Source organism: Lynx rufus, unplaced genomic scaffold (genome assembly GCF_022079265.1).
Source record: "Lynx rufus isolate CCGP_SWC_20201006 ecotype Redwood Valley unplaced genomic scaffold, mLynRuf1.p SCAF_24, whole genome shotgun sequence".
Classification (NCBI taxonomy): Eukaryota; Metazoa; Chordata; class Mammalia; order Carnivora; family Felidae; genus Lynx; species Lynx rufus.
Window position 1 is genome coordinate 21,201,231 of NW_025814839.1, and position 24,631 is coordinate 21,225,861.

At 48.8% G+C, this 24,631-nt stretch overlaps 1 protein-coding gene across 1 annotated transcript in view; it reads right to left on the reverse strand.

Moving 5' to 3' along the window:
• Window positions 1–24,631, reverse strand: part of MYO18B (myosin XVIIIB) — a 240,288-nt gene that overhangs the window by 100,739 nt on the left and 114,918 nt on the right. Inside the window, exons 27-32 of the mRNA XM_047088398.1 lie at window positions 23,240–23,364; window positions 18,413–18,567; window positions 14,124–14,247; window positions 13,117–13,317; window positions 8,581–8,691; window positions 3,803–3,907 (exon numbers count right to left, since the gene is read on the reverse strand). Of these exons, the coding sequence (XP_046944354.1) occupies window positions 3,803–3,907; window positions 8,581–8,691; window positions 13,117–13,317; window positions 14,124–14,247; window positions 18,413–18,567; window positions 23,240–23,364 (821 nt within the window). The remainder of the gene's footprint in view (window positions 1–3,802; window positions 3,908–8,580; window positions 8,692–13,116; window positions 13,318–14,123; window positions 14,248–18,412; window positions 18,568–23,239; window positions 23,365–24,631) is intronic.

The following is a 24,631-nucleotide window of genomic DNA, read 5'->3' on the forward strand; positions in this document are numbered from 1 at the left end:
TTGTGAGTTCGAGCCCCGCATCGGGCTCTCTGCTGTCAGTGCAGAGCCCAATTCAGATCCTCTGTCCCCCTCTCTCTCTACCCCTCCCCTGCTCACTCTTTCTCTCTCTCAAAAATAAATAAACATTTGAAAAGAATGTCTGTGGACAAAGATCCCTGAGTCCTTTAAAAATGCAACCTGTAAATGCCATTGGGGATAATGAAGCCACTTTACAGAAGGGGAAATTGAGATTAGGAGAGAGAATGAATAACATTCTAAAAAAAATCAATATGGTCAACAAAAGTATGATTCTAATTAACTGGATATTTATCATTTTTTTTGGACCTTCATCATTTTTAACTTTTTTAATGTTAATGTATTTTTGAGAGAGAGAGAGAGAGAGAGAGAGAGAGAGAGAGAGCATGAGCGGGGGAGGGGCAGAGCAAGAGGGGGACACAGAATCTGAAGCAGGCTCCAGGCTCTGAGCTGTCAGCACAGAGCCTGATGCAGGGCTCGAACTCATAAGCTCTGAGATCATGACCTGAGCTGAAGTTGGACTCTTGACTGACTGAGCCACCCAGGCACCCCTGGACCTTAATCATTTTTAAGCAGCATAGCACTAGGTTTCAAAAATACAGGGCTTTCAAATAATATGGATCCCATTTCAAACCCACTTAGGCCACTAACAAGCTATATGATCTTGGGAAATTTCCTTTAGCTTTTAAGCCTCACTTCTATCATTTATAAGAAGGAACTAATAATACTTATCCCACAGCATTGTTGTAAAAATCAAATACCGTATGTTAGAAAAAATTATGACTAGTTATCTATCACAAGAATAGAAATATGGTTTGTAGCTTTAGAACAAACATTAGAACAAAAGGGATCATAGAAAACATTACCAATGTATCCAAGAGCAGGAAAAGAATATAAGAAGAAGCAAAGAGGGGCACCTGGGTGGCTCAGTCGGTTAAGCATCCGACTTCAGCTCAGGTCATGATCTCATGGTTCAGGAGTTAAAACACCATGTCAGGCTCTGTGCTGACAGCTCAGAGCCTGGACCATGCTTTGGATTCTGTGTCTCTCTCTCTGCCCTCCCCCATTCTGCCCTGTCTGTCTGTCTCTCTCTCTCTCTCAAAAATAAACAGACATTTAAATTTTTTTTCAAAAAGGAAGAAGCAATGAAGGGGACAAAAAGGCAACAAATGTTAAACACAAAATAGGAGAATAGAAGTAACTTCATATATATTAGTTATTCCAATAGATGTAAATGAATTAGATTCTCGTATAAAAAGTTCGAGACTAAAAACACTGAAAACAAAACACATTCACATACACATTTGGAAGGGGTGAACCTGAAGGGATGAAAAAAAAAAGGTCTTGCAGGCTAACTAAAAGAAATCAAGCAAAGTAACATAAGGCAAAACCCATTCATTGAGGAAAGAGGGACCATTTAATAATCAAAACAATCTGCTAAGGAAAGAAAACAATAATAAGCTGAGATGCACCTAAAAACATAATCTCAAAATATATGCATACCCTGGAGAAACTCTTGCCCACATGCACAGCAAGACAGATATAAGACTAGGCACTGAAGTTTTGTGTCTTTGTATGAAAACAACTACATATCCACCAGCAGAAGAATAGAATTAAAAATAAAAAGAATATGGGGTAGCACTTAAGATAAATGAATTAGAGCTACATGGATCATCATAGACTGATCTCATAAAAGAAGGCAACAAAGTAAAATGCAAAATCATATGTACTGTGTGTGGTTAACTTTTTTAAAAAAAATTTAATGTCTATTTATTAGCGAGAGAGAGAGAGAGACAGAGACAGACAGAGAGAATGAGCGGGGGAGGGGCAGAGAAAGAGGGAGACACAGATTCTGAAGCAGGCTCCAGGCTCTGAGCTGGCAGCACAGAGCCCGACGTGGGGCTCAAACCCACGAATCACAAGATCATGACCTGAGCCGACTGAGCCACCCGGGCGCCCCTGTGGTTAAGTTTAAATTCACATACAGCGGAATTCTACATTCCAGCCTCAGGATGATGGTTTCCTCTGGGAGGCAAGGAAGAAGGAAGGTGGGAGGGGCGGGACTTTGGGAATGGAAACCAAGGGGCCACCAGCTGTTTTTGGCGTGGGTTTCCTGTCCTTAAAAATATCTGAATGTAATACAGCAAAATTTTAATTTATGTGAACCGTGGGTGCTTGGTGCATGAGCATGAGCATGAATTCTATTATTCATTCTACTTTTTTCCATGTGTTTGGCAAGTGTCTTAATAAAACATTAAAGATTACCAAATGTGATCATTTATTTAGAGGTCCCAGCGTGGTGACTCACACAAAATTAGCATTTTATTCATCTCAAATCACCTTCCCTTTGCACAGAAAATGTTTCATTTCAGCAATATCTATAAAAGTCTTTCCTTCCTGGTTTACCTACTTTGTCAGCTCCAGTGGACCCTGCTGAATAGAACGCCGCCTTCTCCCGGCGATTTCCCACTCTCGTTCTAGAATCAAATACTGGGCTGGGCACTCTGGCACTAATGCTAACGAAAGAGTAACCCCGATGGCTCTGCACTCAATGGCCCCAGTTTGCTCGGCTGAGAAACTAGAAAATGCAGAGAAGGACGATGATGAAGCTTTCCTGTTGCCTCCTTCAGCTCCCCACCCAGATGCTCAAGCTATGGTGATCCTGCGCTAGGATTCACTCACTTAATCAATTTTTTAAAAATACCCAACGAGCTCCTATTTGTCTAAGGCCTGGATGCCCTAGTGGGCCATTTGGAGACCGGCCTGCATTCCTTCGTGAACAGAAAGGGAAACTCTGGTGATTGACGGCGAGAGCATCGCTAATTAAAAGGCAATGAATGCGTATTAAGCAAATCCATTAAAACCCACTCCTGTGATGCTTTCAAAGACATCATAGAAGCCACAGGCATCCCCCTCCAATGCTGAGGTTTCACGCAGCAGCGGTACAGACAGGAAGATGCTTCCCAGCTGGGAAATCAGGGAGCTGGTGCAGGGCCCTGCCTGCTTTGTTTACAGCTGTGGTTTTCCGACTTGGTGCTCAAGGGACATTTGGTAAGGTGTATAGACATTTCCGGTTTTCACAAGGGAGAGGGGATGGGAGGCTGCCTGCCGTCGTTCAGCAGGTGGAGGCCAAGGGATGCTGTTCCACATCCTACGAAGCGCGAGACAGCCTCACCTGCGACAAAGGCTGATGTGGCTTGAAATGTCCACAGTGCCACAGCCGAGAACCTTGATGTCCAACCGTGGCAACATGCGCACAAGGCTCTGCCTTCCAGTAGCGGTTAATCAGCTCACCCAAAGCCAGGCAGACAGAAGTGGCCCAGCTAGGGTTTAAAGCTACATTTGCCCGACTCGGAGCCTGCCGCCTCTGGCAAAAGTCTCGTCCTCACGAGGCCGGCTGTGAACACAGTGACCGTTCTCGTTCACCCCACTGAAGCAAGGGCTGCCTCCCCCGTCTCCCCGACAGCCTGCTGAAGGCAAGGCGACCTCGTCTGTCACTTCTGGCCGGGCCCACTCCATGTATTCTCATGGTTCTTCCAAGAACTCTGCTGCGTGTGGACCCCAGAAGCTGTCCTTTGAAGAGCCGGTGAGTGTGGACAGGGCCTGAACTGATGGGCAAGAGGGCGCTTGGGAGGATCGGGGGAGGCTGGCTGAAATGACTAGGGTCTGGCTTTTCCTGAAGACTACTGAGCTGTCCCTGCCCCTGAATCCACCTCTCTAATAGGGCCCGGAGGGCAGGGCATGCGTTGCCTCAAACACGTTTTGTTTGCGGGTGTTTCCCCCTTACCTGATCGCAGAGGGTTCCAATCAAGCCTTCCAAATCCTGCTTCTCATGAAGGGCTACCTGCTTCTCCTCGTATTCTTGTTCCAGCTGCATTTCCAGCTGGCGGAGCTGTGGACACGAAGGGCGGATACACACATGGGATAAATGAGCTCCATCCAGACCAAGCTCACGAGGCAGGGACCCCCACCCGGAGGAGGGGAGGAATGTCAAGTGCACGGCCGCCGTCCGGCTCCACAAAGGCTGCCCTGGCCATCAGGAGGGCGCGTCCCCGTCAGAGAACCCAGGAGCCTAGAAGCTTGGGAGCCTGACAGTTATGGGGCGAGCTGGCCGCTTATGGGAAACCCCCTGCCACTTGAGATGTGAAGCCCCTACCCCCAATTCCCTGCCCACTCCTTAACAGGTGCTTCCTCCTATGCCACGACCTTGCTCGAATGTTCGCAGATCTCGGCATTCGGATTTTAAGGCCTCTGTACAACATTATGTCTGATGTATTGAAATGTATCTACCCTCTTTATCAAATAGGCTGGGAATCTGTTCTTGTAAAAAGAAGTTTGGACCTCAAGTTCGTGTCTCTCCAAACTTCCTATGTTGAAATCCTAACGCCCTGGTGCAGTGCTCGTTGAAGACGTGGCCTTTGGGAGATAATTAGGTTTAGACCAAGGTCATGAAGGCGGAGCCCCCATGCTGGGATTAGTGCCCTTTATAAGGAAAGACAGCAGAGGAGTGCCTGGCTGGCTCAGTCGGTTAAGCATCTGACTTCGGCTCAGGTCATGATCTCACAGCTCTCGAGTTCGAGCCCCGCGTCGGCTCTCTGCTGTCAGCTCAGAGCCCACCTCGGATCCTCTGTCCCCCTCTCACTGTCCCTCCCCCACTAGCACATGCGTGCTCTCTCTCAAAAATAAATAAATAAACATTAAAAAAATAAGAAGAGACAGCAGAGAGCCTGCTTCCTCTCCCTCCACTGCGTGAGAACACGGCAAGAAGACTGTTGTCCCATTGTCCGTAAACCCGGAAGAGGGTCCTCCCCCGACGCCCAATCTGCTGGCACCTTGATCTTGGACTTCCCAACCTCCAGAACCGTGACAAGTAAATCTTGTTGTCAGCCCGAGGTCTATGGTATTCTGTTATACTAGTCCAAATGGACTAAGACATCTGGCTGCAAGCAACTCATTCAATTTACGGTTGGCTCTGACTTCCCTAATCCCCCCGCAAAGGCAGGTGCTCCCCGCCGAAGTGAATACCCCACGGCAACCGCTTTGCACACCTTCTTCCCTAGCAGCCTCTGTCCTACATGTTGTCTCACCCTTCCCTTCGTCCTTCCTTTCCATGCTGTCAGTGACCCCACTTCACAGCTGGGTAAACTGAGTCAGAGAGAAGCTGTGAGGCGTGTGCTCCTAAGTCAGTTGCTGCTGAGAGCAGTTAGTGTTCTATCTTCTGGCCCCAGCTTTTCTGCCACCCCAGACAGCCATCAGCTTTCCCACGTGGGTCGCTAAAACGATTGATTTCCTGCCACGGTGAGAGAGACAGAGCAGGCCCTACACGTGAAGTCCATGTGAGTGCCTGTCATAAGGATAAAAACACCTTTCTCTGACCTCACCCTCTCCCTTTATAAATCTATCCACGGAAAAGCCTCAGGAGGGTCTGGGTCACATCTCCGCCTCACTGGGGCCCTGGGTCAGGGCACCCGTGATGCTTTGCGACACTTTTAGAATGCGCCAGAACTTGTGCAACCTTCACCTGAGGGCGCATGGGAAGGGACTGAGGGTTTCCATCTCCTGACCCACGGAGGGGAAAAAGCACTGATTGATGGTCACTTACGTAGAAAGCAAGTTCATTTCAGAACTTTCTTTTAACAGTGAGAGAAACAAGGCACTCTGTTTGTATCTGCTTGTAGAGGGAAGACAGGCAAAGCTAAAACTCATTTTGAAAAATTCATATTTGAAAAATACACAAAAGAGGGGCGCCAGGGTGGCTCAGTCGGTTGGGCCTCCAACTTTGGCTCAGGTCATGATCTCGCAATCTGTAGGTTCGAGCCCCTGCATCAGGCCGTGTGCTGACAGCTCAGAGCCTGGAACCTGCTTCTGATTCTGTGTCTCTCTCTGCCCCTCCCCTACCTGTGCTCTGTATCTCTCTATCTCAAGAATAAATAAGCATTAAATTGTTTTAAATTTTAATAAAAAATAAAGAAAAAAGAAAAATACACAATATAATAAGAACTATATATCAAGCAAGGCCAAGTTTCCTGGAGTGTGCTCTGTAGGATGTTTCCCCTTGGCGTTCACAAGTGTGATGGGTATGTAGGTGGAGGACGGAGGAAAGTCCACGCCAGAATCACTGAGTGTATCATTTCTTCAGTGCAAGACTTATCAGAGCCTTTGGCAAGTTCGTGTGCAGGAAGCTCTAATGGAGGCAGCAGCATTGCCCAAGGCTACCTTCTATCAATGCTTCCTAAAATGGCCTTCCACGGTCCAAATGTTTGCAAAAGAAAAAAAAATTCAAATCTAGCATTTTGGTTAAGAGACTGGGCTTTGGCAGGAGACAGGTCCGAGCTGGGCTACTTCCCGTCTGGGTAACTTTGGGCAACGCACTTCACCTTCGTGAACTCTGGTTTCCTCATCTGCAAACCAGGACAATCGATGTTACAGAGCCCTTCAGAGGGGCAAAGAAGTGGGGCATAAAGAACCCAGCCTGGCGTGTGACACCCACTGGGTGTTCAAAGACTCCCATCCGTTTCTCCCAGATATGTGGATCATGGAAAAGGAGGAAAAACTGGTCCTTCAATGCGAACCCCCAGCACTTTCCAGTTTGCAGGGTACTTCTCATTCTTTTCTCTCTTCTTCACAATAGCACAGGAAGGTAGAACATTTTCTATCGTTGCTCCGATTTTACAGATGAGAAAACTGAGTCTCAGGGAGGTTATGGGACATCGAGGTCCGGAGGAGTCCAAAATCACTGGACTCTTTCCAGCCCTGGGGAGTTCGGGAAGGAATGCACTTGGTTCCTCTAGATGTGAACCCGCAGAGGGACTGAGCTTTCACGAGACCCACAAAAAGCATATTTGGAGACAAAGACAGGCAGCAGATACAGTAACATCACCCACTGGGGGTGAAGAATGGGCTCAGTTCTCAAACACCCCCCTGGAGTAAGGTCAGGGCACCACGGCGGTCAGATCCGCCCAAGGATGTGCTCAGCTAGCCTCCCGTCTCCTGCCAAAGCTCTGCCAATCACCGAGGCGCCCTTCAGCCCTGCCCCAGGTGATGCTCTTAGCTGTGAGCTCTATGGGATGCCAAGTCCCCACCCCCTGCTTCTCTTGGATGGATTAATCACACCCAGGAGCAAGTCAACCACCTGGCTGGTTCACGGGCTCCTCCAAAGGGCCACTGCCTAGAAATCCACACTCACCAGTATTGCTTGTTAAGAGTCCATTACAAGGAATACATTACCAAATCATGCAACACTTCCCCATCTGAGATCTCCCTGAGCCTTCACGGTGACCCTACAAGCAGCCATAGTCTCCTGTTTTACAGATGAGGACAGTGACGCTTCCTAGCAAGGTTACAGGGTTTCTCCAATGCCCCACACTCGGTAGTTGATGACATTGGGACTTGACCCAAGCCTCCATGACTCCAAGGAAAGCAGCGACATTGGCTTTCTTGTGCGTCTTATAAACTGGCCTTGAGTGACCAGCGCTGGATACAGAGCAAGGAGTCAGGGAATAGTGTGGATTTTAGTAATAGTTGAAGCTTTTAAATCACTTTCCTAAGATGGCACAGTTGTTAAGGTGGAAAAGCAAAGATCCAGACAAAGAGTCTGCAAATTCCAACACCCACACCCTCAAGCCCTACAGTCTGGAGGTCTCCGTAGACAGACCGCCCTGGGAGCTAATAGCAGGAGTCAGTTTTAGGAAATGCTCCTCAGCCCTTTCTTGGAGAGTCAAATGTACACAAAGCCATGAAAGATCTGCAAGGGTCCCGCAGCGAGAAAACCTATTAACTGAGCCATACCCCACAGCTTTCCAGCCACTCCACTGAAAGGACTCCTCTTACATTCACGTCAGTCAATGCATCTGTAAGGGTGTGTATCTCAGCACTGGTTATAATAACAGAAGATCTGAAAATCCTGAATGCCCAGCCACAGGAGGCTTGTTGAACAAATTACAGCACGTGCCTAACGTGGACTGCTTTGAAGCTCTTAACTATGTACATCAGACCGGTATTTACTGACATGGAAAGAGGAAAGAGGCCAAGGACAAAACGCTTGTGAAAGGCTTCAAGAAAGCACGGCCCCATTCGGGTGAAACGGTACCTCAACAAATATGTTATGTGTGTGTGTCCCATGACAGAGAGATACGAATTGGCTTGTAAAATAGTGGTAATGATGGTTTCTGGATGGTAAGATTTCAAGGGTTTATTGCTTTCTTATCCACTGTTTGAAAGGTCTGCAGGAGCTCGGATGACGCGTCAGGAAATTGTCTGCAAAGGAGACAGCCAGAAAGGACTGGTCCCCTTCTTGAAACATGGAAGGCCTTCCCCAAGGCCTAAGTCACATGGAACTGTGGGCTTTGGGCAGAAATCTGGGGGTGATTATGCTTGACAGTTCCAGAGGCTTCTGGAAGCTCCAGAACCATATTTAAGAGAGGTACTTCTGCTCTAGCAGCCTTGACAGCTAAGGTCTTAGGTGGATACAAAAAGTCGGTCCCCAGGCTCTGGAGTGCACCCCCCCCCCACTCTAAGGAAAATGGCACCCAGGACTGGACCTGCCAGGGCCCAAGGGGCACTGACCCGCTTCTGGCAGGACTGGCGGACATCTTCCAGCTCCTCCTCCTGGTCCTCACGGTCCTTCTGGTGCATCTGTTTCATCCGCTCGATCTCCAGCTCAAACCGCTGGCGGAGCTGGGGACAGCAAGGACAGCACATGAGGGTGACCCACACCAACCATGTCATCTGTGGTACTCCAGCTGCATTTTTCCTTTCTGGGATGCAGGGGTGAGAGTCCAGTAGCCCCCCACAGGTCCCCAGGGAGGCCAGAAACGGTAGATAAATAGCCCACATGCCGCCTCTACCCCCTCCTGTGGTCACTACAAACATCATTAATCTGTCATTAAACTTCTGCCAAGTTTAGATGGAAGAATGCTTTGAATCCTTCTCGACAATTGTTTAAGTTTATTTACTTATTTTGAGAGAAAGAGAGAGAAAGCACAAGCAGGGGAAGGGCAGAGAGAGACGGAGAGAGAGAATCTGGAGCAGATTCCGCACCGTCGGCCCAGAGCCTTGCACGGGGCTCGATCCCACACACCGTGAGGTCACGATCTGAGCCGAAATCAAGCGTCAGATGCTTAACCGACTGAGCCACCTAAGAACCCGCTTCTCAACACTTTTAAGATGAGGCAGATATCATAAAAAAATTTTAAACGGAGGGGGGGGAGGGCACCTGGGTGGCTCAGTCGGTTAGGTGTCTGACTTCGGCTCAAGTCATGATCTCAGGGTTCGGGAGTTCGAGCCCCCCGCCCGGCTCTGTGCTGACGGCTCGGAGCCTGGAAGCTGCTTCGGATTCTGTGCCTCGCCCTCTTTCTGGCCCTCCCCCACTCATGCTCTGTCTCTCTCTCTCAAAAATAAAATAACATAAAAAAGTAAAAAAAAAAAAAAAACAAATGAAGCATATGTGTCCTCCCTGGAGTAAAGATCCGTGATGGTGTTTTGAATGAGTGGGTAGGTGGGCGGCTGGATGGTAAAACGAGTTTATGTATGAAGGTATGAAAGCCTCCAGGGGGAGATCACTTGCCCAGAATGTCACCTTGGACAATTCACTTTGCCTCTGATCACTCTTCTCTGCGGAAAACAATCACCTTAAAATGCGTTATGAGAATTCAGTGAGATGGCCCGCGTAAAGCACCTAGCACATCGCCTGGTGCACGAATCTGACTTTCTCTTTTGAAAACAGAGAGGACTGCCCCCCTCCCTCCTGGAAGACGTAACGAACAGTTGTGTCCCGTGAAGGAGGTGAGTCTTTTCAATAAGAGCCTCCAAAACTTGCTCGCAGCCGACAAAGAGCTGCGGTGCATGATGTCTAAGCTGTATGGTGCTGTCTAGAAGGTTCTAGAATTGGAAGCAGCCGTCACGGGTTCCTGTTGCAGTTCGAGATTTTCCTTTTTTGATCTTTGATCCATGAGGGATTGACCCAAGCCCCTGCTTCTCAAATTCTGTGGTGTGTTAGAATTGAACAATGCAATTTGTAAAAAAAATTTGCATTTTTGGGGCTTCCCCCTTGACCTACCGCATCAGAATCTCCAGGGTCCAGGCTCCAAGAATCTATACTTTCCAGCTTTCTCTACTGTGGTGGTGAGGCAAAAAGATACTGTACCACAGAGCCCTTATTACAGCTCCTGGCATAAAGTAAGCTCACATTAAATGTCAACCTCCTTCCTCGCCTCCTTTTAAAATGACAGGTTATGGGGAGATAATCCAAAACGAGGAGCTTAAGCAAGTAAATATAATATTTCCTTTTCTTTTTTTTCCCCTAGCCTCTTGGACACTCCTGACATCTGCAATACCATTTATGTCAAGCCTATATGAGTGAACATAAAATTCCCCGGGGAAAGTGCTATATTGTAATCCATAAATATCTCCCGGATGTCTGCAAGGGCACAACGCCGCGTAGGGTTCTGGGCGAAGCTAAAGACGGATGGAGGTGTTGAGTCAGCCTTGCCTCCTGTGTAGGTTGAGGGTGGCGAATTAGGAAAGTTGCATTAACTCTCGGGTCCCTGCGGTCACAGGAGCACATTTCCGCTGCTGAGCGCCGAGGGGTGCCGGTGACATCTTAAAGAACCGACACAATTTTCCAAAGTGCCCACTTTATTCCTGACGCTGGGTGGCTATGGGAGCTGCGCGATCTTCCATATCCCTTAACAATCTACACAGACATCCCACCTCCTTCGTGCACCTCCATGGATTCCTCGCTGGAGCTGGGGAAAGCCAGGGGGTTGAAAAGCCTCCCGTTTCGGGGTACAGATGAGGAGACTGAAGTCTAGAGAAAACAGGGGGCTTGCCTAAGGTCACATCGACTGAGCTGCCTTGAGGACCCCATGTGGATGCCACCATACCTCAGCCACAGGCCTTTCCTCGCTCTAGGCTTTTGTACTGGCTGTTCTTCCTGCCCGGAACTCTCTCCGTGCCAACTTGCACTCACCCTTCCAGAAATGTCACTTCCTCCGGTAAATGCCACTTCCTCCAGGAAGTCTTCCCTGATCGTTCCTCCCCCACCCCAACCCCGCTCCCAAAACCAGATCGGCAAGTTAAACTTCCTCTTAACACTCAGCATGACTCCAAACTTCCAGAAGGCAGAGACCACATCTGTCTTGTTTACAGCTACATCGCGTGATGCATGATGCAAAGTAGGCGCTTGATAAATTCCTGCCGGCTGAGTGAGTGAAGGGACTCTGCTTCCTGAATTGCTTCGGACTCTGTCCCTCCATGCCCACCACAAGCCTGGGCTCCACGCCAAGGGAGTGAGGGTAAGTGAGAAGCAAGGGTAGGCGCCCCGGTGCTCCCTCTCCTCCTTGCCCCCCGAACCACCACTCCTGTTCCTCACTTACCCAGAGCTGCTCAGGGTTCATCTGCTTTACATATGCATGCTATACCTGGGGCCCCTGGGCAGCTCAGCAGCTAAGTGTCCAACTCTTGATTTCAGCTCGGGTCATGATCTCATAGTTCGTGAGTTCAAGCCCCGCATCGGGTTCTGTGCTGACAGCATGGAGCCTGCTTGGGATTCTCTCTCTCTCTCCCTCTCTCTCTGCCCCTCCCTCGCTCTCTCCCCCCCACCCCCCCGCATCAAAAATAAGTAAATAAACATTTCAAAAAAGTATATATTCATGCAACCTAGTCACACTTTCTTGAAAAGGGGGTCCCCAACTTATAACCACTTTGAAATCACGGCAGCCTGAGAACCGCCCCAGGAGACACCGCTTCCCAGAGAAGCATCAGGAAACAGCTTTGCTTCCCCCTTGAAGGCAGCTCACATTTCCTTTTTCTCTCTGGCCACCAGGAGTTTTAGAGCAGGAACCACGAAGGCTGTAAGATCGTATGCTTTGTGGTTCTGTTTATGCATTCGCCGTCCCCCAAACTCCTTAGTGTCTGCTTTAGTGTGTGTTTCTCTGGCTTGGATTGCTTTATTTATAATGTTTCTGTTTTAGGAGTACCCGGGTGGCTCAGTCGGTTGAGCATCCGACTTCGGCTCAGGCCATGATCTCGGGGTTCATGGGTTCCAGCCCCGCCCCGGGCTCTGTGCTGACAGCTCAGAGCCTGGAGCCTGATTCGGATTCTGTGTCTCCCCCTCTCTCTCTCCCTTCCCCCTGCTCATGCTCTGTCTCTCTCTCTCAAAAATAAATAAACATGAAAAACGTATATAATGTTTCTGTTTTATTATGCAGACATTCTATATGCTGCTTGAATCAATTCCTTTGTGGAATGGGGTGGGCATATCAACAGACAAGCCAACAAATAAAATCCTCATCTGATACCTCACAAAGGGTGCTGGAACTAGATAGAGTATTTGATATTTCTGCCGACTTCCCCTTAGTTGTTTTGTGGTTCCCAAAGAGCTAGTGCTCCAATCTTCCTCGAGGCTGTGCACGTAACAGGTGTTCTGGGTGCGACGGAGTCATAGGGCACAGGCCCCAGTTCCCTGGCACCTTCTCTCTCTGTCTCTGAGCCTCAGCTTCCACATCTGTGAAGTGGGGATATACTGACATCTGACCATCTAAGGTTCTGGGGGAGATTCCTGAGATATGAGCCAAGGGCTGAGTCTGGTATGCAGACGGCACTCAGTAAGCCTCAGATACCAGGCCAACCGCTATTTCTTGAGCACCAGCTAAGTACCTGGGCTCATTCTAGGCTCTGGGGAAGCCTGATCAGTAGCATCAACAAAGCACCCTACCTTCCTGAAACATTCTAATGGGGGAGAGCAGCATGGAGGAATTTTTTTTTTTTTAATACTATCGAAGAAGATGACAGATACTGTAAAGGAGAAGACAGTAGCTAAGGGCATGGGAAGTGGACGTGGGGTGGGGGTGGGGCTGCTTTCAAGAAGGTGATCAGGGCAAGCTTCTCTGAGGTGACCTTGACGCTTTGCAGGATGGGAGGAGTGGGCTACATCATGGAGGACCCGAATGCTGAACCTGGAGGTCTCAGGGGTAATCGGGAGCCATAGAAGAATGAGGAGCAGCTGAGTGAGGTGAGGCGTTGGTGTTGCCTTCCAACAACCCCCTACCGCACAGGAGCCAGCATGGGACAGGGCATCGGCCTGGGACAGGGCTTTCCTACCTGCTCCAGCTGCTTGATGGTGTTTTCTTGCTGACTCTGGATTTTCTCATGCTCCAGGGCGCTGGATTCCAGATTCCAGAGCCTCTCCTTCAAGCCAGCGACACAGTTTTCTCCCAGAGAGGACAACCCCAAGAGCTCCCGCTTATGGGCCTGCAACGTCTCTACCTCCTGCTTCAGCTGCGAGGTTTCCTGCTCTTTTTGCTGGAGACCAAGGGGGCAGAGATATAGAGTCATGTGACCACATGCCCCATCCACCAGGGAACTGCCTGACATCCCTACCTTGGCCTGGCAGCCCCAGGAGCCCCCCCCCCCCACCCCGCCGTGGGACACCAAGGGCTGCTCCCTGGGACAGCTCACACAGCACGGGTGGAGGCCTTTTGAGGGAGCAGTTACCACCCCCCCAGAGTTGGGCCTCAAAGCACATAAAGGGAGTGTTTGTCCATTTGTAAGCTGGGTATCTGCCGAGGCTGGGATGCAGACATTGGGGCAGAGAGGCAAGGTGTCCAGAAATGACTCGTTCAGGTTAGAAAGTCGGCTCCGAGGCCAAAGAACTTTGGGCTAGATCAAGAGGGAGCTGAATTCCAGGCTGAGAGCTCTTTTAGGGGTAGCAGGGAGCCACAGAAGGGTGAGGAACAAATGAGTAAGGTGCCTGTGTTGTACTTTAATAAAACCCCTCTGTGCTGGAGCCTGCATCGTGCCCCTGGGTGGGGCGACAACGACCTCCTTCTTTGCCCAGCCTCTCCCGCCTGCCAGGTGGGCACCTTGAGAGTGCTAGGGAGATCTCATTATCAATATCCCAACTACTTTTTGTTGTGTTAGGGCACCCTGGGATCCATGACCCCAGCTGGCGGGCAGACCGGCATACCCCCCCAGAGTTCTCTCCCCGTCACTATTTACTGCAGGTGCATGGCAGGGAATGGCGGGGGCAGGGGAGGTTCCCGGAAGCCAGCAACTAAGAGCCAAGATGGCTTCATGTGCCCCCCCCCCAACTCCACCCCATCCCTTACCTTCAACCGCTGCTGAAGCTGGCCCAGTTCCCACCGGACACTGGTGTTCTCCTGAGTCACTTTCTCTCGAAGACCCTTCTCAAACACAGACTCACCCAGGGCCTGGGCCAGCTGCATGTCAAACCTGTTCAAGCAGAGCAGGTGTCATGGCACTGGGGCTGAGGACGAGGAGGGCTGGAGAGAGGCGGTTAGCTTGCTGAGAACCGTGAGGCAGAGAGAGGGGGCCCCAGACGACGGGAGGTTTTGCTCCGTGCTTTTGCGTAAGGTTGCGGACGTGCGGTTGAAATTTGCAACGCCAGAGAGCAACTTTTAGGGTTCACGTGGAGTTTCGGCAAAAGTAGTGGAGACTCACATAAAACACAACATGCATAAGTAAAAATAATAAAATAAAAGTATATACAGATACGGGAAAAGAATTAAAAAAAAACTTACAGAGAGATAGAAAAATTGCACCTATCTGGTTTGCCCATATATGCCAGGAAATAGTTAAATCCACAAGACCTAGGTTGGGGGGGTGGGGTGGGTCTCGCACTCATTGACCCGTGAAGGAGTGAATGCATATATCTGCACAAACAAGAGATATTTTACATTTCATCCCCTCTATATCATCTGGTTTGGGCACGCATACGTTGCATTAGAGCACCGTAATTACTGATAAAAGGTTGGACATTAATACATTCGGTGTGGTCCTCATTTGTCATCTCAGAAAAAAAAAAAAACACGAAGTCTAGCCTGTCCTCTTGGGGGCTGGCCAGGGAATTAGGAAATGCCTCATTTGGGGGCTCCCTGCCCCTCCAGGATGGTGACCACTGGGTGAGAAGAACTTCCTGGATTCGATATCATTCCATGCAGTTTCCTTGGTCCTATATCCCTATCACAGATGAGGAGATCAGTACAGGAGGCTTTGGCAATCCTCAGTAAGATGTGATCTTGGTCACCTGCCCTTGGCCCACACAGAAAGTGCCACTGCTCCAGGGACCTTGGTATGGCCAGAAGGGTTAAACTGGGCATGGGGTTGGGGTCTTAGTGAGAAGAAAGTCCCCCTTGTTACAAGATTATCCAATGTATCTTAAAGCTAGATGGTCATTCAAAGCCTCAGACTCCTGAGAAAGCCGATCATGGGTCACAGGAGGGGGTCCTCCTGTTGGAAGAGCCCAGGAGTTTTCTGATTGGCCGTTGGTGACATCATTCAAGAGGCGCCCCCGGCCGCCCCTGTGAATGGAAAGGCTGTGATGGTGATAATGACCCAACAGTCCCAAGGTGCCGGGCTCTGGGCTGGGGTCCATGTGGTCTTTATAACAATTCAGCAAGAAACATGTAATGATATCCATTTTATAGAAGAGGAAACTGAAGTTCAGAGAGGCAGAGTGATTCGCCCCTAAATTCCAAAGTGGCCGAGGTGGGCTTGAGCCCAGCTTCTCTACTGTCTCAGCTAGTCCCCCATCTAACTGGGGCAGGTGGGATAAGGCAGTGGGGGCCAGACAGTGACCGATGTTTCAGAGGAGACCTTGACTTAACAGGCCACCCGATGCCAAAGAATGGCTCCTATGGACTCCAGCTTCTGGAACACACCGAACGACCACCTGCCTGAGGCCAGAGGGATTCACACACATGCCTCACCCCGCTAGAAGCAGGCCTGGGGTCTAACTTCCAGTATGTGTGCGAGTTGGTGAGCCCAGCGCAGGCCCCACCCCAAGGAGACAGGCTCGGAGCTCCATCGGCCCTCGGAACCGAGCTCTGTGACCCATGGGGTAACCCTGGCAACGATTAGCCAAGCCCAGATGGAGCCACTTTGGGCCACTCTGAACTTGGAAACCGCGTTGGGGACAGGGAACTCCCCTGCATGGAGACATCAGTCCATCCAGGGCTCAGCAAACTAAGGAGGCGGCTACCTCTACGATTCGATTAAAGTTGGAGAGATTATGAAGAAGTATTGCTGACTTCTAGATCTTTCCCTCCCTATGGTTATTTTGCCCGGATTCCCACTTAGGCCTTTAGCCTCCCTGCTATATTGCTGGACCACCTAGAAGGAAAATGGCTGCCATTTGCAACGAGCGTCAAAACATGAATTAACTTCTGCCAGGGGATGGTAGAGGGGTAGGGAAGCATCACAGGACAGGTAAGTCTTGGAAGGAAGAAATGGGATCTTTCCCAGGAGGGCGCCATGGGGAGGTTCTTGAGAGCCTGGAATGAAAGATTCTGACCAAGGGGGTCGGGAACGACCAGAGAGATGGAATTTTCTGGCTGCATAACCTCCACAGAGAGCCCCCGGGCCCCTCAGAGAGCGGAAACCCTACCTAGAGCCTCTCAGAACAGGAACAGAAGTCACAGATGAAAGCCAACGTTGTCACAGCTGGCAGAAACTCAGGGGATGTTAGAGTCCCCACCTCTCAGTTTGCAGATAGGGTCTGTTGGAGCTATTATTCAGCAACAGGTGGCCTGCTTAAGTCAAGGACTCCTCTGAAACATCAGTCTCTCTGGCCCAGAGAGGTGGTATCATTTGACAAGGTCACACAGGAACTGGCCAAGGAAAGACAAAGCCATTTTCCCCACTGCAAGGACAAGGTTCAGCCAGAATACCCCGGCAGGTGGAAAAGGAAACAGACTCAGATTATCAATAAAAGATTAAATAACCTCTCTCATTTGAGGGGGGCATGCTAACAACTCCCCAAAGACTTTTTGTTTTCACATGAAGAAGTCAGCTCAGAAAAGATCAAAGTGATAGGGCACCTGGGTGGCTCAGTCAGTTAAGCATCTGACTCTCAGTTTTGGCTCAGGTCATGATCTTGTAGTTTGTGGGTCTTAGCCCCGTGCCTGGGTCAGCACTGAGAGTGCGGAGCCTGCTTGGGATTCTCTCTCCCTCTCTCTGTCCTCCCCTGCTCGTGCTCTCTCTCTCTCAAAATAAGTGAACTTTAAAAAAAAAAAAAAGAAAAAAGAAAAGCTCAGAGTGAGAGAAAGAATATTTAAAAAAATTTTTTTAATGTTTATTTATTTTTGAAGGATAGAGAGAGACAGAGCGTGAGCGGGGGAGGGGCAGAGAGAGAGGGAGACACAGAAGCAGAAGCAGGCTCCCAGCTGTCAGCACAGAGCCCGACGCGGGGCTCGAACTCCCAGACCTCGAGATCATGACCCAAGCCGAAGTCGGACGCTCAACCGGCTGAGCCACCCAGGCGCCCCATACAGGAAGAATATTTAATTATGCAGACCCAAGTTCAAAATCCGTGCCCCTCCCATGAAAATATAATTCAGCTTGCCACCTCTTGGAAAAGAAGTGCCTTGAGCAAAACCACATCCTAGTCACATTTTCCAGTATTTTTAGTCCAGACTGTCTGAAAGAGACTGTGTCTCGTCTATCATTAGAGGTGGTCTGACTCCAGACGGGACCCCTCCCTGCACACCATCACCCTCACCAGCAAAGCTGCAGAACTCAGGCACAGCCAGGGTGTCCAGGGATTAGATGAGCACAGGCACTGAGGTTTCGCATGTGCAAACTCATGGGTGCCAGTCTAGGCTCTACCATTTGCTGAGCTATGACCACATCCCGACGGGAAAGCAAGCGTGGGAACCAGAGTGCAGGGTGCAGCTTCAAGGCTGGCATCTCGTTCATGCACAGGGCCCTGTCTACGCCAGAAGTGCTCATGTGATCGGAGAGCCTAAGTGCCGACTGAAAAGGGAAGTGAGTCGATTTGGGGCCTCCCCCATTCTCTGGCCCCATTTTCCACAACGGGGCTAGGAGCCGGGATTCAGTCTGTCGAGCCTACCAACCCCATCACTTAGTCCTCGCTACAATGGGGTATTCCCATCCCCCACCTAAGGGTAAGGAACTGAGGCTGAGGGGGTTGGATGACTTCTCCAAGGTCATACAACTAGAGAGAGGCACAGCTCGGACTTGAACTGGGGTGGTCTGACATCAGCCCTTGCTCTCCCGCCCACCGTGCTCGGGTGTCCTCGCCCTCCACGGCCATCTCTTCACTTGACAAAGGGGGGTGCTGAGGCCCAGAGAGGCCAAGAAAGCTCCCCAAGGTCACATGGTTGATTGGTTGTAGAGCGAGACTGGGGAACAGAAAAGAATGGCTTTTTGCTGCATGCTTGGGAGAAGCCTACAGGAGTAAGTGTGAGGGGTGGGGAGGAAAATGGGAGCAGAACGAGGGGTGAGGGGTTCCACCTTGTGGATGAGGAGCCCCGACAGGAGTGAGGGGGCTGAGGAGGAGAATCTGGAGACCCCCAGGAGGCCCCAGCATTGACACAGCCCACCCTGGAGCCCAGCGACGGCGTGAAACACAACTCACTTCTTCTGCTTCTTCTCGAGCTCGTGACTTCGGCTTTGCTGGTCCTCCAGCTGGAGGCGGGTGTCCTCCAGGTCACAGGTCAGATGGTGGCACTTCCTCTTTAGCTGGTGAGCCATTTTCTTGGCCCCCTCATAAGCGCTCTGCAGCTCCCCGAGCTGTGGGAGTGAGTCACAGAATGAGCTACCCCTCTCCGCCCGCACTGGACGGGCTTTCCTCTTCTTCTTCTTCTTTTCTTTAATCACAACAGCGTTTTTATTTATTTATGTTTAATTTCATTTTTTAATTTTTAAAATTTACATCCAAATTAGTTAGCATCTAGTGCCACAATGATTTCAGGAGTAGATTCCTTAGTGCCCCTTGCCCGTTTAGCCCATCCCCCCTCCCACTACCCCTCCAGCAACCCCCAGTTTGTTCTCCATATGTGTGAGCCTCTTCTGTTTTGTCCCCCTCCCTGTTTTTATATTATTTTTGTTTCCCTTCCCTTGTCTACTTCTTATTTCAAGCAGTTGCCATTTCTGAGGTGAGCACAGTGGGAAAGAGAACAGGTACTGGGGTTGGAGAGACCCTGTCTTGACCACTTTCTGCCTGTTTCCCAGGGAGGAAGCTACTTCTCTGACCCCGTCTGCTCAAGAGTTGAGAAGGGGGGGGATGATTCCATCAGTCTCTCAAGGTTGTTTTTAATTTTACTCAATAATCTTCCTGCCAAGGTGCCCCATAGAGTCTTTACAAGCCCTGCCTCCACAAGAAGACTGAGGACTGTCTACCTAATAACCCCATCAGCCGGCATCATCCCAGAGCCCATGTGGGGATTAGCCATGGAGCAGCCAAAATGGCGGCCGTAGAAGATCTGGCCAGGAGATCTGAGAGATGGGCTCTGAAGGTTAGAGCAGTAAATGGCCCTTCCGACGGGCTGAATTACACGGGGATACACATGACCGTGAACAAACAGAAAAGCAAAGCCTCTTGCATCTTTCTCGAGGAACCCCCCCCCCCAAATGTCCTCGTTTGAATCTGGGAGAGAGGACAACTCAGCACACTCGCTTTGAAGAAATGGCCTCATTAAAGAATTTCTTTAAATAAGCAAAACTCTGAGTTAATGAAGCCTGTAATTCTAAATTCAGTATTTGATGGCAAATGGGATGTTTTCTTATATTCTGCTGCTCAGGAAAGGTTGCAGCTTTATTACTTTTTAATGCAGCATGAATAGCCCGCCCCCCCCCCCATTCCTTGGGGAACCTGACCAGCCTTTATAATTTGTTATTAAAAAACTGTGCTATTTTCCTGTAGTTGGGTTTAGCCACAGCTCAGGATGTTCTTGGGGAGTAGACATAATGCCCTTCTGGGAAGTGACCACTAAAACCATCAACACCATGGAGGATCCTGAGTTTCACTGCCATTATTTATCAAATCCCATGTGATCTTACCCTGGCCCACCTCTGCAGGTGATTACACAATGCTTTTCTCTCACACTGGGGAGATAGATATAGATTAGATATAGATATAGATATAGATGTAAATATAGATATAGATAATGGCAAGACAGGCAAATATGGCCTCCATTTTCAAGGCGCTTACGACTAAAGGTGGGGAGGGACCAAGAAGTAAGCAGATAATTACAATACACCATGATGAGGTTTATACTTGGAGACCCAATTCAGAGGCACCCAAACAATCTGTATCAGGGGAGACTTTCTGGTGGGAAGGACATGTAAGCTCAGATCTTAAAGATAGTTGAAAGTATCCAGGTAGGGGGGAGAGAGTATTCTAGGAAAAGGAAACAGCATGTGCAAAGGCCCAGAGGTGAGGAAGAACAAGGCAGTGCAATGGAACAGGATAGACAGCCCAGAAATAGACTCAGAGAAATCTAGACAAGTGGTCTTTCACAAAGGGGTGAAGCTGATACAATGAGCCAAACAGTCTTTTCAACAAACGATACTGGGACAACTTGGTCATCCACATGCAAAAAAAAAGAGAATCTTAACACAGATCTCACACCCTTCACAAAAATTAACTCAAAATGGATCATAGACCTAAATGTAAAATGCAAAACCTTGAAGTTCCCAGAAGATAATGTAGAAGAAAACCTTTATGACCTTAGGTTTGGCAATGACTTAAAAAACATTTTTAATGTTTATTTTTGAGTGACAGACACAGAGCATGAGCAGTGGAAGGGCAGAGAGAGAGAGAGAGAGAGAGAGAGAGAGAGAGAATCTGAAGCAGTCTCCAGGCTCTGAGCTGTCAGCACAGAGCCTGACACAGGGCTTGAACTCACGGAGTTCGAGATCATGACCTGAGTCGAAGTTGGATGCTTAACCGACTGAGCCACCCAGGCGCCCCTGGCAGTGACTTTTTAGAAATGCACAAAAGCCATGACCCATGAAAGAAAGTTTATAAGCTGGACTTCATTAAAATTTTAAAAAAATTCCACGCTGCAAAAGACACAATCAAGAAAATGAAAAGACAAGCCACAGACTGGGAGAAAATATTTGCAAAAAAGCCTGTCAGATAGAAGATTGTTATCAAAATTATACAAAGAACACTTAAATCCAACAAGAAAACAACTCAATTTTAAAAATGGGACAAAGATCTTAGCGGTAGAAAGAAATGAGCTATCGGGGTGCCTAGATGGCTCCGTTGGTTGAGCATCCAACTCAATTTAGGCTCAGCTCACGATCTCGTGGTCCTGGGATCGAGCCCCGCATGGGGCTCTGCACTGAGCATGGAACCTGCTTGGGATTCTCTCTCTCTCTCTCTCTCTCTCTCTCTCTCTCTCTGCCCTTCTCCCCTGCTCTCACTCTCTCTCTCAAAAAAAATGTTTTTTTAAAAATGAGCCATCAAGCCACGGAAGGACGTGGAGCTAACTTAAATGCACATTACTAAGTGAAAGGAGCCAGTCTAAAAAGTTTACATGCTGTAGGATTCCAACTATAGGACGTTCTGGAAAAGGCAAAAGTATGGAGGGATGAATTAGTAGAGGGGTGTACTGATAAAGTGGAGAGGATTTTTATGGTAGTGAAAATACTCTATAAAGCTACGATGGTGGATACATGCCATTATACATTTGTCTAAACCCACAGAATGTACAACGACAGGAGGGAACCCAACGTAAACTATGGACTTTGGGTGATGATGATGTGTTAATGCAGGTTCATCCATTGTATCAAGTGGACCACTCTGGTGGGGGATGTTGATCATGCAGGAGGCTATAAAGGGGAATCATAAGAAAGTACCTTCTGCTCTATTTGGCTATGAGCTTTAAACACGTGAGTGTGGTTGGACCCGGTGTGCTAGGGCTGGTATACCCACTTAGGAGAGCGGATTCTCCTCCCAGTTCCACACCCAGTGATATCACAATGGTAGGTGGAAACTGTCCCCTGTGGGAATATTTATGCCATGGACATTGGAAATTGGCAAATGCTACCCTACGGGGTGTTTATTTTCAGAGGGCCAGTTGCCAGCACACCGCTAGTTGAAGGGTAGACTGGTCAGAATGTACAAATAGGGGTAGTTGGAGACAATGCAACACAGGCAAAGAGGTCAAACTATCCCTCCATTCACCTAGAGAACACGAGGGACAAATACATTCTATTTGTAACATCCAGCTGCACATTCAAGAAAGAAAGGAAAATTTGGGGATATCCAAAATGCAAAGGACACAAAACCAAACTCTGGCAGACAGGGTGGAGGAGAAGACGAGCAGCGGAAAGATCCAGAAATAACACTGAAGATAATGGCTGTGTTTGAATGGCCAGACAGGGACGAGAGACAAAGCCTCGGGGGCACAGAAGATGAAAAGTTGGAATGAATACCCCTGCATTCATTCAGGACCCTCAAAGACCTGGACCTTGGGGCAAGGGGACAGGAAATGATCCACCCACTGGCCTGGAAGGTGGTCAGAAAACCTGGTGCACTCTGGCTCTGGGTAGGGGAGAAAGTATTCCCCTAAGAAATCCAAACCCCGGGTCTGTGCCTCAGGGGGGTTTAAAGCTCCAGGTAGCACCTGGCACAAGTTGCAACAGTCTGAAATGGAGAGAATGTCACATAGTCTCAGGGGCTGCTGTAGAAGACAAGGCAAAAGTGTCCCATCTCGAGAGAGACACTCACAACCCTGTAAACAGAACTGCCATGAAAAGCAGTAAAAACTTTTTAAAAATTTCAAAGTAAGACCAACTGACAATACAAAATAATGAAACACACACACACACACACGCACAATTCACCATAAGACAGGAAGCAAAAGGAACATTCCACCATGCGGACCACCTGGGGTTCCCGTGGCAGGAGTAGAGGGGCATGTTGAAGATGAGCTCACAATCAAAACTGACAAAACACTCAAGAAAACGATCCACCCTGAGAGTCAGCGTAATTTGCAAAGACAGAACAGTCTGAAAGAGACTCTGAAAGATCTCTTGGCCGCAGTGTGGCAGGTGGTTGAGGAGAGAGGCTGGAGGCAAGGAGACCAAGCAGGAGGCTGTTGCTCTGGTCTAGATGAGAGATGGAGGTGGCAGATTGAGGCAAAGGGAATGGATAAGATTTGACTATTCTAAGGGCTTATTAAAATCATTTTATAGAAGAGAAGATCTGAGGCCCAAGATCTGAGGTTCTTTATTCCAGAGTATTCTTCCCCATGCAGAACACGCACACATAGACAAAGTATTTCCCACCTCCCACAGCAACTCGCATTTGTAACAACAGTGGAGGTGCCAAAACATGAAATGGGGGTGCTCTCTTTCTCCCTCCCCAGGTTCGGCCAATACCTTGAACGGTGGAGGTAGGAACCTGCCCAATCTGACATTCTTGGGACCCAGACTAGCTACAACCTCTTACCTTCTGCTCCAGCTCTTTCCTGGATGTCAACTCAGAGTCCAGCCTCTCTTCAAATTGCTGTAGACGCTTCCGCAGGAAGTTGTTCTCCATCTGAGCACAGTCGAACCGCATCATCCATTCATCCGCTATTTGACAAAGTCAGGGAGGCCAGGATAGGAGGCCAGGTGAATCAGGGTGGTTCTCTCACACTCTCTTAGCTCTTTGATCATAATTTCACAGTATAGAGTTCCTGAGGCTTGATCTTGGACTTTAGGTTAAGAAATTCTGCTTTAAGTCCAAGTTTTTTTTTTTTTTTTTAAAAACACTTCTTCCAGGAAGCCTGTCCTGACCACTTCTGGTTGTCTAAAGTCATACTGTTCAATTCCTCTACAAGCATACATATACTTTCCTTCTTCCAAGGAAATCCCATGACCTTCAAGGACCGGAGAGATGTTTTAGTCATGTATAGATCCTCAACACTCTCTAGGAGTGTCCCCTACCCACACAGAATATTTCCCCATATGTGATGATACAAGTTCACCAACTGGAATCACCTTACTGGCCAACCACCTTGGATGGGATAGTACATACGCAGTGACTTTTGGTTAAATTATTTAATAAATAAACATTGAATAATAATTAAGGAATCTACTGAATACACAGCAACAGAGGCGTTGGTCCCAAGTTGTCTCTATGAGAGAACAATCCCTTGATTTAGTTAAAAAAAAAATCACTTGCTGACGTGATGAAAACTGTTTGCATGAATAGAATGGGCTAGACCAGGTTAGGATGTCTTTGGATTTTCTGAGTAATAGAGTAATGCCCCTTAAGGTAATGGAGCTGTGGGAGACATTCCATATGTGGACAGCTGAAGATAGAGACCACTTCATTCATCTTTCCATCCGTCCATCCATCCATCTCTCCATCCATCCATACCATCTTCCATCCATCCATCCACCCATTCCTCTCACCTTCCATCCATCATCCATCCATCCATCCATCCATCCATCTCTCCATTCATCCATCCATCCATCCCATCCATTCATCCATCCATCCATCCCATCCATCCCATCCATCCATCCATCCATCCATCCCATCTCTCCATCCATCCATCTCTTCATTCATCCATCTATCCACCCATCTCTTCATCCATCCATCCATCCATCCATCCATCCACCTGTCCATCCACCCATTCCTCTCACCATCCATCCATCCATCCATCCATCCATCCATCCATCTCTCCATCCATCCACCTGTCCATCCATCCATCTCTTCATCCATCCATACCATCTTCCATCCATCCATCCACCCATTCCTCTCACCATCCATCCATTCATCCATCCATCCATCCATCCATCATCCATCCATCCATCCATCCATCTCTCCATTCATCCATCCATCCATCCATCATCC